The sequence below is a fragment of the Lacerta agilis genome, chromosome 1, assembly GCF_009819535.1.
Source record: "Lacerta agilis isolate rLacAgi1 chromosome 1, rLacAgi1.pri, whole genome shotgun sequence".
In the NCBI taxonomy this organism is placed as follows: Eukaryota; Metazoa; Chordata; class Lepidosauria; order Squamata; family Lacertidae; genus Lacerta; species Lacerta agilis.
This window is the reverse complement of record NC_046312.1, coordinates 21780573-21796621: the sequence shown is the minus strand read 5'-3', so window position 1 is coordinate 21796621 and position 16049 is coordinate 21780573. Positions and strand designations below refer to the sequence as shown.

Genomic DNA, 16049 nt, shown 5'->3' with positions numbered 1-16049 from the left:
AAAAAGTGAAAGAGAAAAATATAAAGAAAATGCCAGGAATAGGTTTTGAATGGATTAATGGATGCCATGAAAAGAAAATAATAATCCTAATAATGTATAGCTCATTTAACCCCCGCTAAAAAGGAAGCAACAGTTTACCACATGAAATATATTTTCCTACAAGCACTGCAAAAAGGTCCCTTTCCTTGTATGATTTTTTTTTTAAAATGTTTACTGAGATTTAGTAAAACCAGTTTCAATCAAGTCAAGTTATTTTGGAAAGGAAAACTGTTATAATGGAAAAATTTGTAAGGCAAGCTATTTGGCATGTCCATTAGGAATACAGATGGCAAAAATTATTTTCTGAAACAGGGGTAGCCAACGTGGTGTCTTGAAGATGCTTCAGACTCCAACTCCCATCAGCCCCAACTACTGTGGCAATGTTCAGGGATGACTGGTGTTGTAGTCCAACATCTGCAGAGCACCATGTTGCCCACTGTGTCCTAAAACCTGAGTGCCTGAAGCTGCTAAATGTTTGTCGAAGTTAGAAATAAAACACCAACTGTCCAGGTAAGTGATACTGAACTTCATTTAAAAAATAAATAAATCCTTGAATGACAGCAGACAGAAGGTCCGTTTCATCACCCTGTTCCATGAAAGGAAGGAGATCCTGGTGTCATTCCGCTGGCAAAGCATCCTGGTTCATGTGCTCAGGTGCGACTCGACAATTTGTTGCTCACACCCTCCCTTGACAATATCAAAGGCAATGTGTGTATTTATTTTTATTAAATCCAGTTCTTCCTCCCGAGAATTTACAGAGGCATATAAAGGATTATCCCCTTTTATGTAAATAAGCCGGGCAAGGCCTCAAAATAAAGAGTTGCTTCAAAGTAACTCCCAAATCCTCCCTATAATTCAAATTCTGTAGTGGAACTAGACTCCCTCCTGCTCTAGATGAGCCATTTTGCTTGAAAAGGAGGCGGGAAAACTTGTCAGAGCTGGTAGAGAATGAGTGGGTGGAGACAGCCTGGGTATGCTGGGCTGTGCACCACTGAAAACAGCTCTGCCGGATAACATTTTGCAGATTGCAGTCACTGTTAATTGTTTTAAAGAAGAGATCTATGAAACAACTGGTAACTTGTGTATCAGCTCTGATCTAGTTACAAACTCTCATACTTCACTTTTTTCTTCTGGCTCTTCAGTAAAACAAAAAAAAAATCCAGTGGCTATTTTGCAGTTCATGCATGGATGGAGCAAGCCACCAAGGATCAACTTTTACATTTGAACCTCCGTCTTGGGAGGTCCCTGAAGCCTCAATGAAGACCAGAAGAAAAGTGCTTAAAGAATGGCTAGCTTGCTAAAATAAGCACAAGCAGGAGTTTGTTCCAGGTGGGCAGCTTGCCAGAGCCACTAGCAAAGCAGCCTTTGACACATAAGCATAGGTAGGTTGAAAACAAATAAAACTTAATCTTCAGTTCTGTCCTAAAACCAGACTGGCAGCCCATAGTCTTAAAAAAAGAAAGAAGAAGAAGTCAGAATAAGGTCCATCGATGCTTGTAGTCTAAACTTCCCTCTAAACTATGATCTGGCTTTGTTGTACCTAGATCCAGAAAAGAACCTTTGACTCTGAAAATCGGTGAAGGGGATGGTTATAACGTGGGTGGGAGGAATCTGGACCACTTTAAAAGATTGCAAAGAAAAAAGTGAAGGCCATGCTGACTTTTAACGCATGGTCTACTATCCTCTGGCCTGGGGGAACATAGAAATTTACCTTATACAGAGTCAGACCACTTGTCCATCTAGTTCAGTATTGTCTCTACACTAACTGGCTGCAGTTCTTCAGCATTTCGGATAGGGTTATCTTCCATTCCTACCTCTAAATGCCAGATAAGGACATGTTTGCTCACAGCAAATTCAGAGCCCACCCTCTCTCCTTGGAGAGGGGCTGTAACTCTGTTGTAGATCATCTGCTTTGCATGCTGAAGGTCCACTTCTGACCAGTCCCTGTAGATCTTTCATCTTATACTGTGCAATTCCTCCTTCTACCAACCCTGCCATCTTCCCAGTCCCAGCTTCCAAACTTGCCTGACATTTGGACATTGGACATCAAATTGGGGAGGGGGGGAATGTGCAAAGGTCCGTAACTGAATGTGAAATCATTGCTTTAATATCAGAGAGGTACAGAGCAGCAAGAGATGGGCCCAGTTAGTGTGGCCTGATTCCACCGCTGTGTATAGATAGGCACTATATTGCCTGCAAAGAGCTTGTGAAATTTTAGCACTGAAGCCTGCCTAAATAACAACTCATGTAAATAACAACACAAAACATTTCAATTCCGACGTGAAGACTGGGAAACGCACCTCATTGCCAATACCCAATTGGAAAGAAAAAGAAAATAGGAGACAGATAGTAGATTAGGTATTTTCATTTAAAACACTAGACTTTTTCTCTTTAATATGGAAACTTTACTCTTAGCTGTTACGGCAACATTGTATGGCTTGTGAAGATCTAAAGTGGTTTTATATGCTAATGAAAACAAATGGGCATAAGAAAGAGACTGCAGAGATATAGTAAGGACCAATATGGATAAATCCAGTCCTGTGTTTACTTGATACTATGCCCCAAGGAATTCTGTGCTTTTGGCTCTACATATGAGGCTGGACTACATATCCCATCATCCATGGCCATGCTGGTTGGGGCTGATGGGGATTGGAATTAGCCACCCCTGCAATAGGAATTACCGGTACTCTTTAGTAACAATGCAGAAGATTGTAGCCCCAGGTGCAAAATTTGGATTATGAACTTTTGGCCCTTAGCATACATGGATGTTTATGTTAAGCATTTAACACAGGAGAGGGCTAACACACAACTCTAGAGTATGTGCCTGAATTTTTATTGCATATGTATAAATTTAATGTGTGTGTGTGTGTGTGTGGAATATGAAACTAAACATAAAATCAATAAATATACCGCAGCAAATTTCTATCTTGCCTCAATTGCTTTGATAGGTTCTAGATTAAAACATCTAGCAGACAACACATATTGTTTCTGACACTTTATTGTTGTAGACAGCAATCCTCACCTGTTTCAGGGTCACTGAAGTCTGGCAAAGTAATTGTACTAAGTTGTCGCCTGTCGGCAATGGCTCTGTCTAACAAACTGCTGCCCCGTCCAGAATCGCTGTAGGAAACAATGCAAGGCATTTGTCATTTAAGGCTTTTAAAGTGAATGTTTAGCTTACTGTACAGCTCTTCATATACAGAGCTCAGTGCTATGTGTACTTTATCTACCAACGGGATAGACAGCCCATATATCATACAAAAAACACTGCATTTTATGCTGATTAAAGTATTTTCACACTATGGTTCAGATCACTTCAAAACACTTATTTAATTGTGAGCGGATGTCTGCCCTACTGAGTCACTTGTGGCATGAAAATGATTGGCTCCACTTGGCAGATCTGAGAGACCTGGCTTTTAAAAAAGGAAGTCTTTCCATGAATGACTTCCACAGAATGAATGTATCTGAAGAAGTGTGCATGCACACGAAAGCTCATACCAAGAACAAACTTAGTTGGTCTCTAAGGTGCTACTGGAAAGAATTTTTTATTTTATTTTGTTTTGACTATGGCAGACCAACACGGCTACCCACCTGTAACTTCCACAGAATGAGATGATGGACCCCCTCCCACAAGGGAAACAACAGAGGGACGAGAGGGAAATCAAGGCAGGGATGCATGCCGGAAGAAAATGCAATGACTACCCATATTTATGGAATGTCTTCCACTTTATGAATGTGAATACCGCCAGTGTCGGCTCAGGAAAAGGAAATTAATTTCCTCTTATTTTGGCAATACAGTTGTACCTTGGATCTCAAATGCCTTGGCTCCCGAACAAATCTGCTCCCAAACGATCGAAACCCAGAAGTGAACTTTCCAGTTTTCGAACATTCTTTGGGAAGCCGAACGTCCAACGCAGGTTCCGTGGCTTCCGATTGGCTGCAGGATCTTCCCGCACCCAATCAGAAGCCACACTTTGGTTTTTGAACGTTTTGGAAGTCGAACAGACTTCCGGAACAGATTCCTTTCGGCTTCCAAGGTATGACTGTAAAGTATAGTGACAAAATGGTGAGGAATGATTACCGCTTATGGATGATGTTATAATTGCACCAGAAGTAAATATCAGACCTGGGATTTGGTGCTGCTCAGTTAAAAGCAAATATTATTCGTCCCTTTCTATAGGGGTGCAATACTGCTTAGTGCTCTTGTTGCATCAACACTGCTGTCAACCCTTGTGATCTGGTTTTTAAAGTGGTAGAAATCCTTGTTTCTTCACATCTATCCTGAGCTGGAAAATGGCTTCCTGGTTTTGAATCTGAATAAACTCAAAATTTCCTTTCGGTGAAACGTCTAAATCCATTTTTTTTAGCAATGTGTTCTATATACAGAATGAAACTATTTCCTTTTTTTGTCTGGCTGCTGTTAAAATGGTTTAACCCCCCCCCCACAAACCTCTGTAAGACACCCACACAGCTAATTCCTTGTGCAATGATGCAATTACAGTAATCCACAGGAAACAGAAGGGACCTTCCTTAGTTCATTTTATCAACCAATAACTATTACATCAGTCAGCACACATTTCCTGGAAACAGCTCTATTAATTACTTCCTTGATACTTGAACAATGCTGTGCCAAACGTCAGTGAGGAAGAAAATGAAGCTGAAGGTAAATAACCTCTTGTGAGGGCTCGGCTGGCTAGCACAGGTCTCAGTTGCTTCCAGCTGGGCAGCCCAGGCAGGAGCATTAATGGGTGAGAAACACAAGCTGCTGTAGTCCATAAGGATGGTTTATTATTTGCTATGCACACTCAGACACTGTCCATTATAAGTGTGTGTAGTCAGTAATAGGGATTCAGTTGGTGTACCAGCCACTGCACAACTGGTTCTGAATCTTGACTGACCTGGCAGAGAAGGTACAATAACTGCGTACTGAGACAGACCACTTGTTGCCACTGCCACCATACAACCCTGAGTCATCCCAGTTTTCATTAGGCACAGGTACGCAAAAGCATTTCGGCACTGAAAGCGGAGATGAGCGCCGCACCCCAAAGCCAAATTTGACTGACTTAACCATCCAGGGGTCCTTTACCTTTACTGGTGATTATCATAGAGTTGGAAGAGACCACAAAGGCCATCCAGTCCAAACCCCTGCCAAGCAAGAAACACCATCAAAGCATTCCTGACAGATGGCTGTCAAGCCTCTGCTTAAAGACCTCCAAAGAAGGAGACTCCACCACACTCCTTGGTAGCAAATTCCACTGCCGAACAGCTCTCACTGTCAGGAAGTTCTTCCTAATGTTTAGGTGGAATCTTCTTTCTTGTAGTTTGAATCCATTGCCCCGTGTCCGCTTCTCTGGAGCAGCAGAAAACAACCTTTCACCCTCCTCTATATGACATCCTTTTACAGTGGTGCCCCGCTAGACGAAAATAATTCGTTCTGCTCAAATTTTCGTCTAGCGGGTTTTTTGTCTTGCGGAGCGGCAATGACAGCCGCGCTCCGCAAAACGAAAAAAAAAAGACGAAAATTTTTCGTCTTGCGAGGCAGCCCCATAGACTTTTTCGTCTAGCGGGGCAGCCTTCCGCTAGACGAATGCCTTCGTCTAGCGAGTTTTTCATCTAGCGAGGCATTCATCTAGCGGGGCACCACTGTATATATTTGAACATGGCTATCATATCACCCCTTAACCTTCTCTTCTCCAGGCTAAACATACCCAGCTCCCTAAGCCGTTCCTCATAAGGCATCGTTTCCAGGCCTTTGACCATTTTGGTTGCCCTCTTCTGGACACGTTCCAGCTTGTCAGTATCCTTCTTGAATTGTGGTGCCCAGAACTGGACACAGTATTCCAGGTGAGGTCTGACCAGAGCAGAATATAGTGGTAATTCATGTGATGCAGGAAAGTTCTTTTCTTATATATTCAACAGCCAGGGAATTAATTGTGTTTTACTTTTTAGTAACAGATTATTATTTTTTAAGTCATCATTTCTAAACTCAAGGCAGAAAAAGCAATGTTACAACTGCACCCTAACTGACTTAGTAAGAAGCGGGGAAACTGAAACAGCTAACAAATGATGTCATTTGAAAATTATATACAGTACTTTCCACTGGAATGGTATAACTTCTCTGGTTCACTGCAGGTCAAAATGCACACTGCTCTCCATGATAATCACTACTAAAAAATATTTTTAGCCAAGAGTGCATCAAGCTCATCAGAAAAGCACTGGCCAAACATGATTAGATTCTGTGCCGACATCAAGCAAGCTGCAGAAGTTTGAAGGTTTAAACATATTACTGCAATTGTGCGCACATAGATATCATGCTGAAATTAGGTGTAAAAGGAAACTATCATCGCACTGCTCAAATCAGCACTCTGGAAACTCAGATAAGAAGAACATTTTGCAAATACAGAATGGGGAAATAGCTTCAAAATGTGTTTAAGATGAAAAAGGCTGCTTCTGAGTCTACTGATTCTATCAGGAACAGCAACAACTGTAATCCACTTTTTACTTAATCAAAATACAATTCGTAGACTTAGATATGACTGAAACCAACTTTTAAAATTTAGAGACGAGCAATTGATTTAACTATATATTTCCCAGATACCTACTGAATGAGGACAGGGTATTTTTATTAATTCAAAGCACAATCCCCCACGTATGTTCTCTGAATTAAAACTTGTGCACAGAAATGTGAAATTACTGGGAACTGGAAAAAAATATTATTTACATAGTAGTACTAAATGACTAAACAACAACTGCATTATTAAGGGGATGCGGGTGGCGCTGTGGTCTAAATCACAGAGCCTAGGGCTTGCCGATCAGAAGGTTGGTGGTTCAAATCCCCGCGACGGGGTGAGCTCCCGCTGTTCGGTCCCAGCTCCTGCCCACCTAGCAGTTCGAAAGCACGTCAAGTGCAAGTAGATAAACAGGTACCGCTCCGGTGGGAAGGCAAATGGCGTTTCCATGCACTGCTCTGGTTCACCAGAAGCGGCTTAGTCATGCTGGCCACATGACCCGGAAGCTGTCTGCGGACAAACGCCGGCTCTCTTGGCCTATAGAGCGAGATGAGCGCGCAACCCCAGAGTTGTCTGCGACTGGACCTAACGGTCAGGGGTACCTTTACCTTTACTGCATTATTATTATCATTATTATTATTATTACTACTACTACTATCATCAACAACAACATTTTTAGTATTCTTATTAAAAACAAGCCCTGCCCACACTACTGCTGTGGTCATAGGCAGATGTTATAATACCTCGAATCACTCATAATAGGATGGGTGGCAGGCACAGAATAAGATGCCCTTTTCGCTTGGTTCATTGCTGTATCTGATAACTGTTAACCAGTCATAAAATGAAGCCTGGGATGCCCCTAAACTTCTCGCTTTGCATGTCATGAGTCTATCTCATATGTTAGTTTCACCTTTTAAGTTGAATTCCTGGAATAAATGAACTTTTCCACGATATTTTAATTTTTTTGAGTATCATCTGTATATTACCTCCAGGATCAGAGGTGATATGTTTCTGATCATCAGTTGCAAAGGAACTGGGAGCAGGCTATTGCTCTAATGTTCTTCCTGTGAACTGCCCCGAAGCACCTGACTGACCACTGTGAGACACAGGGTGTTGGACTTGATAGGCATTTGATCTGATCCAGAAGGACTCTTCTAACATTCTTAAGGCTTAATAAACTTTTATGACTTGCCACCCCACAAGGAAATGTAGTGGTAATGAGGGGAGCAACCAGGTCTACAGAGTCACAGCCTTGTAATCACGTGTACCAATGACATAATGCATAATCCATAACTGGTAAGTTATACTTTCCCCTCTGCCTCATTTGCCTGCTTTATGCGCTTAAATGAATCAACATTTTGAAGGGGTGGAGGGGAAGCCATAAAATCCATAGCCTTTATGCAGAACATAAAATGTTTGTCTCATCTTGGATCACGCATTTGAAGTCTGACAGTGAATGACATCTGCAAGACTGCCGAAGTAGAGCTTGGGTGCATTTACTCCGAGCCAGTTCTCACCTGGCATAAAGAGAGCGCAACATGAAGGTTGTTAACTCACAGTGGGGCCAGAGCTATTACATGCTGGCTTTTACAGAATTTGAAAAGGGAAATGTGATACGCTGCATGGGGGACCTTGCTGATCTGATAGCATCATACAGGATGGAATATTACTCTGATATGCCTTGCTGCGGCACAACGTCACTGTATCTTTTCATTTACTTGACAGGAATGTAGCAGCAGAAAGTTGTAAAGTACTACCAGGAAAAAACCCAACGTTTCTACTCACAAGATTCTCATTTTGCCTTGCAAAGCTGGATGAATCCTCTCTTTTTACTGAAAGCAAATCAGAATTTCTGCTATTTGTACTGTACTTCAAACCACTCTAGAGTTTCACTCACTCGAGATTTTCATGTCTTCTTGGAGCAGATTGGGCATGCAGGGGGGGACGGACGAGGAAATGGGAAGGGGAAAATCAAAAAAAACCGTTGCCCTACAATCTCAACTAATGGAAGCCTCTGCTGAATCAAAGAGCCCTCTGTCAGCAGAATGCCACAATTGGATACAACCCAAACTTCATTTTTGTTTACTATCTTGAAGGTCACTCAAGTGGAACAGTTAGGATTCTTTCCAGTTAAATAAAGAAATCAAGCCGGTCCAATGCATATACACTACACCCATAACAGAAAAGCAACTAACATGGTAAGCAAAAATATATCCACAAAACCTTGCATGAAATATAAACTGGAGTATGATACCCCCCCAAAACAAGCTATGAGCAGAATTCACCTAACCAATCAGCAAAATTCCAGCACAAGGACATCTCCTTGTGCAACAGGGCTGCGCTGCCCTTTCTTCCTCCTGCTCCCCCATTGGCGAGGGGGGGGGGGAGAGAACACCCAGAACACAAAACGGTGGTGGTGGGGAGGAGAGGATTGTTCCATCTGGCAGGCTGCAATACTTGCACAAACAGAATGACTGGAAGAGTGTGATGTTGAATTCCAACCTTTATTTATATGCAAAGGATTCACTCTAGCCCCCTGCACACACAAACAGAATGTGTTCCATGTTGTTCTGTATTGTCCTACCTGGGGTTAGTGAGATTGTAACAGGATTTCCAGATCTGCAACATGTGTTTACAAGTGAGGAGTGCCTCATCTGGGCCCCGGCAGAGTGATTCCAATTTGACTTTTGAAAACAGTAATCTGAGAAGGAGAAGAAATCAAACTGTAATTCAATAATAAAGGACGTTAAAAACATGAATGCAGCCCTGATGGACAGAGCAAAGGCCATCTACCCCATCATCCCACTTCCTCCAGTGCCCATCCCAGATGCCTATGGAAAGCAGACAAGCAGCTTTGGTTCATGCCAAGTGATGCTAAGACTCAACAAGCCTAGCGGGTCGTTTTTTTGTGAACTTCAGTGCTTTCACAATTACTCTAGGTTACCCACATGAATGAGTTTCTCGGCAGGCAAGTCAATATGAAAAGGGTTCCCTAAAGATAAAAGGTTTTAGATCACTGTTCTAGAGCACAGAGGCAGATGTTCTCTTTGAAAAGAGCAAACAAGCAGCATTTTTCTTCTTCAAAAAGTAGCTCATGAAAGTGGACTCAAAAACCAAGCCAATATGTACACTCTAACTTTGAAAAAACTTTAGTCAGCAGCCAAAACTAACCAATTTTCTATTAAGCTTTATGGCAGCGAAAAAGGAACCATTACAATGCTGAAGAAGTGTGCATGCACACGAAAGCTCATACCAAGAACAAACTCAGTTGGTCTCTAAGGTGCTACTGGAAAGAATTTTCTATTTTGTTTCAATGCTGAAGAAATTATACTTGAATAATGCAATGGTTTATTCTGCTTACCAGTTTGTTTTGCTAAAGGTTGCATGCCTCTAAATTATATTGGAAGCAATTAGGAGGAGCGAAAACTAACTGTTATAGGGAAAGCAAGTGTATTAGAGGTGTACCGAATGAGAAATGTGTTAAGTCAACTAATCTGTCAATTCCATCCACCAAAATAGAACATTTTGAACTGGTTTGTAGGCGTAATTCTAAAAAAGGCAAGCAGCCCAGAAACACGAGGAGGGGATTTGTGAGGGTTTTGCAAGTTTTGCTTGGAAATGCACAATTGCTTTCAGCAATGGGCAAGAAAGTGCCTGTGGGATTGTGTCAAGTCAGCTGGTCTGATCAAGTTTTAATTATGCTGTGGTAAAATGTTTTCAGAATTTCACAGCTGTTTTCAAACACTGAGAAAGATTCTGCACTTGACTGTTGCATCACTTTTTTTGGTAGATTTAAATAGTGGTCCAGTCATGTACCACCCCCTTAACCAAAACCCTCTCTATTAGAGGGCATCAATTCTACAGACTCTGGACTCTAATGAAAACACCAATTTGTGTATCAAAAGTATGTATCAGCCTCAGATTGTTACTACAACTCAGTATTCCTATAGTTCAACAGTAGGATGGAATATTACTGGGCTGGTTTTTGGTAATGGCTATGAGCAGGCAGCAACTCTCAGTACAAAAGTCAGATAAACAACTGGAACCCAACCAGCATGACTTACATCTTCAGCATATGTGAAGAATCTGACCCTGTTTTTTGAGAAATTTAGTACTTGTAGAAGGAATTTCAGGCACAACTAAAAACCAGTTAATCTTAATGGCCCTATTTCAAAACAGTTATCTGCTAACACGAATAAGGAAAGCAGTAATATCAATGAGAACCAACAGTGATGCCATGTAAATGTACCCCTGTTCTGCGGCAATAGCTTTAGTGAGAAATCTTCAGTGTCCTAAAAAATATTTGAAAGCTACGATGGAAAGAAAATCATTACCCATTCTTTTTAACAACTATTCCTTTGCTTCTCCATAGAGACTTGGAGCAATAAAAACTGAAGTAAATAAATGTATTAAGGGTCTTTTTAAACAACACAAGCAACATCTGACAGATGTCTACTTGAAGTAGAGTTTGTAGTTTGATATTTGTCCACCAGGAGACCATATTTTTCTGATGTTCATTAGTGATGATGACCATATTTTCTGATACTCATTAGTAATGAAAGGGAAAAAAATTAATACAAGTTTAACCAAAGACAGAATGCCATGATAACACTAAGGTGGAAAAACAATAATTTTGCAGTAGAGTGGTTCATTTTCCAATCCCAAAGCATCAAGCTGTTTCCCTTCTCTCTACCAATCTCTAGAGATGCTGCCACAGCCAAATGATATAGTGACTTTTTAAACCCAAGAATCGCATATGGCCCACTAAATAACTTGCAGTCCAATACTATGCAGAGGATCAATGGTGGCAAGGAGAAACAACAGATTGCAGTTGTCAGGTCTGAGCCCAGAGTCAAATCTGAGCCGGAGGCCAGCAGAGAAGGAGAACGAGCAGATTTGGGCTTTGAAAGCTAACAGTGTTTTGGGGTCTTGGCTGTCTCACACTGGAGATCTGATGCTGCCGTTGGGAGCATTTATGCTGTGCTCCCACATATGCTCAACCTGAATATTGGTAAATAAACCCAAAACTTATAAACTGCCATAACCCATCATTAGCCAGTTCCCCACAAAAAGAAGAAAAAGAAGAAGAGTTTGGATTTGATATCCCGCTTTTCACTACCCGAAGGAGTCTCAAAGCGGCTAACATTCTCCTTTCCCTTCCTCCCCCAAAACAAACACTCTGTGAGGTGAGTGGGGCTGAGAGACTTCAGAGAAGTGTGACTAGCCCAAGGTCACCCAGCAGCTGCATGTGGAGGAGCAGAGACACGAACCCGGTTTCCCAGATTACAAGTCTACCACTCTTAACCACTACACCACACTGGCTCTCAAGCTTACTTAAGTACTGCTCCCTGATCCAGCAGGGCTCTTAGGTTCTTATACTTGGGTGGCAACTGGGGTTTCCTAGAGCTCTGCCTGTCATGAAATTCAGCCCTCAGAAGCAGAAACACAGGTCTACACTTGTGTGTGTGTGTGTGTTTCAATATTTACATTTACTTTAATAGTATTACACTACCACCAGGTAGAAATATAACACTTATTCCTAAGCACATACATTTTTCTGATAATCATTACAACACCCCTATAAGGCAGGCCAATATTACTACACACAGCAGGTTACAGGGGTAGGGAATCAAGCTGAAAAATGGCAGCTCGCTTAAAGCCATTAAATGAGATCAAAACTGAGTTAAAATTTGAACCAGGAACTTCCGACTCACAGATCATGTTCATAACCACTCTGATACACTACTTGTTTTTACAGAATGATAAGAACCAGTGACATTGTAAGCACATCAATGTGCACACGTCTGCTGAATGAGTGCTACCGATATTTGCCGTTCAGCTGTTTTGTGATGTGGCTCTTTATTCTCATTTATTTATCATGAAAAGCAGCAAGATAATCTACTCTATGGAACCCATCAACTTTGCAAAGGGAGGCCATGTCTTTTTTAAAAAAGAAAAGAAAAGAAAAGAAAAGGAGAGGACGAGAGTTTGTCATTTTCATTCTATGTATCATCTAAGGTCTGTGAATATTACTGTGCAGCAAAAGCACACCAATGCAATGAAAAATAAGAATTGAGGAAGCAGAATATCACATTGCTATTCACAACGTTTGAAAGCTATAGCCTTCTGCAACATGGAAAAGGGGAGAAACGCAATGCACAAAATTTGCAAGGCCAAAAATGGCTCAGTCATTTCAAGGGTTTAAATTTTGTCTCATACTAAGCACGCATATGCATAGAAACTACCAAAAAAAACCAAACCCTACTCACATAAAGTTTTCTGGGTATTCGCTCAAGGCCATGTCAATGATATTCAGAGCATCGTGATAGTGTTTCTGAGCTGACAGCAAGAGGGCAAGGAGATGCAGAGAGTTAGCATCGTCTCCTTGAAGCTGAAGAGCTTGACGAACATATCCTAAAGCTTCTGGTATCTATTTGAAAGAAAAGTTGAAATGGGTTATTCTTATCACATACAGTATAATTTCCCCTGCATTTGGAGATTAGGAAGAAATGGGAATGGAAAGTGCCTCCACCAATGAAAAATTCACACACACACACACACACACACACACACACATATATATATATCTGTTCCCTACAGAAAAGTGTCAAGAGGCACTGATGATCTTGCCGCTCACTGGCAATGAAAAGTAGCCAAAGTATGTGACTCCTATTAGCTTCCTAAAATAAACTTTAAAATTTTCCCTTTGCACTCAAAATGTAAAGCAACTTGGAACAAGCTTTGGTGTTTCAGGTGTTGGGATTTTTGCAAGTTAACAGATTTTCTTCTGACTAAACAAAATTCAGCTTTGTAGCATTTTATGTAACAAATTAAAACATCAAATAATCTTCAAGAAACAAGCATAATTACACAGGAGGCCACCATTTTGGCTGGTGTTGATGGTCATCCAAAATTTGTTATCAGAACAAAGCCCTGCCGTTCAAAATGAATGATGAATATGGAGTGGTTCTAACTACACCACATGGTTGGGGATGAGTGAGGTCTCAAGAATAACACTGCTGGAAACATCAGTGGTGCCCCTTGCTTCAGTGCTACCACCACTGTAACTGTGGAACATACATCAGGCTTTAATACAGAGGTTTTGTGCAAAAACTCTTTAGCACTCATGCGTAAGACCTTGGTTATTTAAAGGAGCACAGATATAGAAATACCTGGACACATATCCAGAATGGAATAAAATAATGGTGGGGGGAGGGGAGACCACAAAAAACCCCACCCAGACAAAATTGCCAAGCTTTAGTCACCGGTATGGACAGCAAGAGACAGAACAGCCATGAAAATCAATGGTTGAAAAATGAGAATGTGTGGAAGGTAACATGACAGATGCACACTCAGAAAAATCTGATATGAATGACTCATTTGCAATAGAATGCCTCCATATGGAAGTACCCTACAACTCTCTCAAGAGAACAGAAAATAGAAAGGCAGCAAGGGACTGGATTTCATGTTGGGATGGTGCTTGCAGGACAGAGAAGAAGGCTGAGTAAAAATATAGAAGCCTTTGTGCTTCTGGACTTTGAAGGCTAGATGCATCCCAGAGATATCTCCAGTTCTTCTTAAACACTTCAGCATAAGAGCCTTGTTTTCAAGGTACGAAGGACCTGAAACTGTTCTTTGCACTTCTTGGTGGACGAAGAAAACGTTCGTTCCACTTCTTAGAAACAGGAAGATCAAGAATAAATATGAACGCACAGAGATGATCATTAACTAATACAGCTATTATTTATACTTCCCTAATTATCCCCCTGTAGGGATTTTTTTTGTTGACCCCCTCCTCCACCAGCATATATATTCTGTTGAAAAATATGGGGGGGGGGAACCCAGTAACGTGACAATTGCAGAACTAACCTGTCGGGATATAGCAAACTGTAAAGCTAGATAAAATGCTGCCAGGTGATCAGTTGGAGACAAGATGTGAGCCCTGAAAAATAGTAAACGTATTTAGACCATCAAGTTACTTTTCAATGTCCAGGTTTACCTTTGTATTTGTCAATTTGTACTGCTGATAACTGATCTACCAGCAGAATTTTGTTCCTGAGCAGGAAGCTAACTCTACTTCTCAGCCTTCCTAGCATCCCCATCTTCCCCATCTTCAGCCACAACATTACAGCCATCAGCCTAATGTATCAACAATACAGTTCATGTGAGGATCTCTGCTTTTATTTACTCCATCGTTTTGCATGTGGTGGGCGTTAAAAACAAAAATCAGGAGCAAATTGACAGGGTGTAAGGCAGGAGAGGCAAAGGTGAACTAGAAGAAAGAGAGTCCTCATATTTCTCATGACTCTCTCTGTGGCCTTCTACCACAGCTTTGCAAAGTAAGTCTCTAGTTCAGAGTGGGGAACCTGTGGCCTGCAGGCGTTGGAATATTTGAATACATACATAAATGCAAAATCAAATATTTGGAACATCTGAGGAAGATGGCAGATGGAGGCACTTTCACGCGTTTCCCAGGGACCTATTTCAAGGTTTCCATTGTCTAGTGCTCACAAGCAAAATATGCAGTGAAGTAATAATATTCTTGAATTAGGAAGAATACCTTCTGCTCTGAGGTTAAGGGGCAGGGGACCTTTAACATTTTATTCTATTTTTAAGAAGTGAATTAAAAAAAACTGATAAATAGGCAGCTCATTGAATTAATAATGGGATACAGAGATTTTATCTTGTAGGTTACTGTTTCAAAAATCCAGTTAAAGCTAGGACTGACTTAAAGTTGTTACCATCTGGCAGCTGCCCACTGATCTATATGACACCCATCAATTTCAGACCTCTGTAAATAGCCCAGAAATAATCCAGATTTAATACTGCTTGCACAAATGCCTGCTATGGTACAGGAGATGACAGAGGTGATGCCATCTGTAGCAAGAAAGTGTATATGATAGCTAAATCCATATTTTCCACTGCTGGAGGGTCATGAGTAAGAGTCAGAAAGGAATTTCTCCAGAAGCCTTCTAACTCAGAACATCCCCCCCCCCCCGTAAAAAAGCATGTTCACCCTGTCTTTATGCCTTAATTTCAGCTGTGCTTTACTAAACAATTAAAACATCAGAAAGGATCAGGAAGTTCAAGTACTAACAGGTGTGGGGTGTCTGTTTACATAAAAATGTAAATTTATTTATTTATTAAGGGCACCAATCAGTCAATCACTATCTTGCTTGAGGTACAAATTAAATTTAGAGACGGCTCACAATCATGTTACTATCGAATGGATCTGCCCTAATTCTCTGCTCATGCAACTATTCTGCCTGTGTACATAGTTAAGGAGCTAGAAGTTGTGACTGAAGATAATAGGGTATTTCTCAGTCTTTTATTAAAACACAACTTGATTGCAGTAATACACTATTTTCATCCTTCTGCTTTATGAGAATTCATGAGCCACAATGCAAGTCAAGGTGAAGACACTGCAATTGCTCATAACCTCTTAGAATAAGAGGGTTTAAATCTCTGAATGAACAATAAATACTTTAAACCAATCTAATA

At 41.0% G+C, this 16049-nt stretch overlaps 1 protein-coding gene across 5 annotated transcripts in view; it reads right to left on the bottom strand.

The window, feature by feature from the left end:
- Positions 1 to 16049, bottom strand: part of TTC7B (tetratricopeptide repeat domain 7B) — a 102874-nt gene that overhangs the window by 32865 nt on the left and 53960 nt on the right. For all 5 annotated transcript variants that reach the window (XM_033141232.1, XM_033141195.1, XM_033141205.1 and 2 more), the window contains 4 exons: positions 14418 to 14490; positions 12818 to 12978; positions 9133 to 9249; positions 3062 to 3159 (listed from right to left, as the gene is read on the bottom strand). In XM_033141232.1, the coding sequence (XP_032997123.1) occupies positions 3062 to 3159; positions 9133 to 9249; positions 12818 to 12978; positions 14418 to 14490 (449 nt within the window). The remainder of the gene's footprint in view (positions 1 to 3061; positions 3160 to 9132; positions 9250 to 12817; positions 12979 to 14417; positions 14491 to 16049) is intronic.